At 42.9% G+C, this 2,713-nt stretch overlaps 1 protein-coding gene across 1 annotated transcript; it reads right to left on the reverse strand.

Moving 5' to 3' along the window:
* Window positions 1–375: 375 nt before the first annotated feature.
* CCL20 (C-C motif chemokine ligand 20) lies at window positions 376–2,266 on the reverse strand. Its single transcript, XM_050307942.1, has 4 exons — window positions 2,185–2,266; window positions 1,937–2,051; window positions 1,110–1,187; window positions 376–830 (listed from the first exon to the last, which is right to left on the reverse strand). Exons 1-4 carry the CDS (start codon window positions 2,264–2,266, stop codon window positions 803–805), a joined length of 303 nt encoding a protein of 100 aa, XP_050163899.1. The 3' UTR covers window positions 376–802.
* Between the last annotated feature and the right edge of the window lie 447 nt (window positions 2,267–2,713).

A 2,713-nucleotide genomic window follows, 5' to 3' on the forward strand; every position in this document is an offset into this window, starting at 1 on the left:
CTCCTGAATAAACAAAGAAACACGTAAAAGAAAGTCTCTCAAGTCTGATTAAGATCAAAATGAGCTAAGAACAGGTCATCATGTTAAGCAAAAGCTTGATGTGTAGAAGTTGTCTGGGGGTAAGGAAGCAAGTATGTCCTGTGGAGGTCATAGCTACCCCCAGGGCAAGCAAAGTGATCAAGGTGGAAAGTGCCTTTAACAGGTGTCAACACACTTGTGTAATTGTTTCAGCTGGAGGCTCATAAGCAAAAGAATTAATTTCAGGGGGAAGTCAGGTTTTTCAATTGAAAAAATAAACATATCACACAGAGAGTGCTGATTTTAACATTTATTTTTTTAAGCTGCAATTTCCTTTTTTTTTTTTCCACAGGCAGACTTTGTTTAACAATAGCTCAAGAAGTATTATAATGCTAACTACAGCTAAAAGGAAACATTTTGGCACCAGGCAGTAATAAAATAAACAGAATAAATAACCCACTTTACACACACGGAACAAAACAAAAACAACATGCAATGAACCAAATAAAATTCATACTGTACAACAGCTTAATGTAGCCTTTACTAAATAATATCATGTCATATATTAGTGCACTTATTAGTAAAAATAGAAACTGTAACAAAATGCTTAATTCAAGCAAACCAGCGATGCAATATGAATCGACTGGAGAGGCTCAACGGTTCCAAAGAAGCCTGAGTTAGAGGAGGGTAAGCACACAACAGTGTACAACACAATCTCCACCAAGAGGTTGCACCTGGTGGTTCTTCAGCCATGTCCCTGTTTGGTTCCTTGCTGGGAACAATATCAGACTGACATCCTCTTGAGCTTGTGGCTGTTGGAAGAAAGAGAGGACACACATGAATAAAAACCTCAGCCCCAGGCCAGCTATAGGTTTCTTCTCTGAGAAAATAGTTCAGGTAGAAAAAGGGACACGTAACGTGACTGTCCCTGAGAAGACTCAAAGAAGGAGTAGCCAGTTCTGACAGGAGATAGAAAGACAAATGTGTTCACCAGAGCCATCAGAAGTAGCATTCAGGAGATGTAAGAAATAAGCTTTCACACATGGCCTGTTTTCATCAGCCTGTCAGTATTTAGGTGTTTAGATTCCTACCTGAGGAAAAGAAGATACTTCTTCACCCAGCCTTCCTTAGGATTTGCACAGGCCTTCAGCCCACTGTTGGTGTGGAAGCTGGAAAAGAAATAATGATAAAGAAATCAGTAAATAATTAGAAATCCCTGCTAGTAAATACTGTGAAGATATATTTTGAAAAAAAGAAAATGTGTCATAGTTACTCTATATAATGAATAACAACTGCTTTTGTAAATGCCATTCATATATGGGATACTGCAAACTCCTCCAATATTATGTGAACAAAAAGAAACACCCAATGAAATTTAAATGCAATAGCTGCTTCAGTCTCAGGGATCATTGTTTGCACCATAAATTTGTGTTCAATTTATTTGATCCACTCGGACAAAGACCTTTGCTGGCTAACCAGAAATAATTTGTGAGGTCAAGGAGATTAGTCGCTGTCAAGCTAAGGTGACAGATCAACACCTAGTGGGGCCAAAACCTTGTGGAGAAGGAAATCCGATCCCTGTGAATTAAAAGAACCCTTATCACTTATGTGTCTGCTAACAGGTCTTGGCAAGGGAACACCCTGTGTTGGCTGGAGCAGCCCTCAGCTGGAGACAAAACATGTCTTTGTTTGCACAGCTGATTCCTAAACAGTCAGATTTATTATTGCCATTGTATGGCTGTCCCTGTCAACTAGAGGCTGTGTGTTTTGTTTACAGGTATTATATGCAATTTGTTCAGTTAATTTAGCTTTTTGAAAAAGCAAGAAAAATCATTCAGGTAATTGTTTCTGCCCAAACAGAGAACCTAAGGTTAAAACACATCGGAAAAACTGGAGGATCTTCTGAAAAGCGACTTACATGATTGCAGGGATATCGCAGACTTCACTGGAGAGCTGCTCAGTGTAACCCTTCAGGGCCCAGCGAGGCAGACGCACTTTGGTGTAAGACAGGCAGCAGTCGTGATTGCTGTGTGCTGGGACGAAGGGAGACAGCAAAGTGAATAAAACCCATTTGGCCCGACCTGCCGTGCTCTCCAGGTACTTGCTGTTCAGCCCCCCCACCCCAGCTATCCAGCTCCCTCCTGACAGAACCCAGAGCTCACTCACCTTCGGAGGGGCTGCACAGGAGCAGCACCAGGAGCCCCAGCAGGGAGACCAGGACCGTGCTCTTGCTGCTAAAGCCAGCCATTCCCGCTCCACACACACTGCCGTGCTCCACCGAGTGCTCAGCTGCTGCCTGCCTGCCCTGCCAGCCCTGCCTCACCTCCACCTGCTTATAAAGGGGTGGCAGGAGCCACGGGAATTCACCCACGGGCGGGTTCCACTGTCATCAGCGGGTTTCCCCACAGCGAATTCCATTGCGCCTGATTCTGCCCCAGCACACCTTCCTGGTACTACAACCGGAGATAAGAGTGTAACAGTGTACTAGGGAATATTTTTTTTTTTTTTTAAGTGGCTTAATAGATTCAGTCTAAAAGAAAAGGAAACAAAAGGGTGTGAGGTAATGGTTCTGTGGGTAAAGGATGTGTAGTTTTAGGGGTAGGAGTGTGGGTTGTGAAATGAGGAAAGTCACATGTAGGTGACTCTCAATGTTACCTACAGAAACTGTGTGTCTGCTGTGTTCCAGTTTAATAAA

This window comes from Myiozetetes cayanensis, unplaced genomic scaffold (genome assembly GCF_022539395.1).
Source record: "Myiozetetes cayanensis isolate MyiCay16 unplaced genomic scaffold, myiCay2020 scf13, whole genome shotgun sequence".
NCBI lineage: Eukaryota > Metazoa > Chordata > Aves > Passeriformes > Tyrannidae > Myiozetetes > Myiozetetes cayanensis.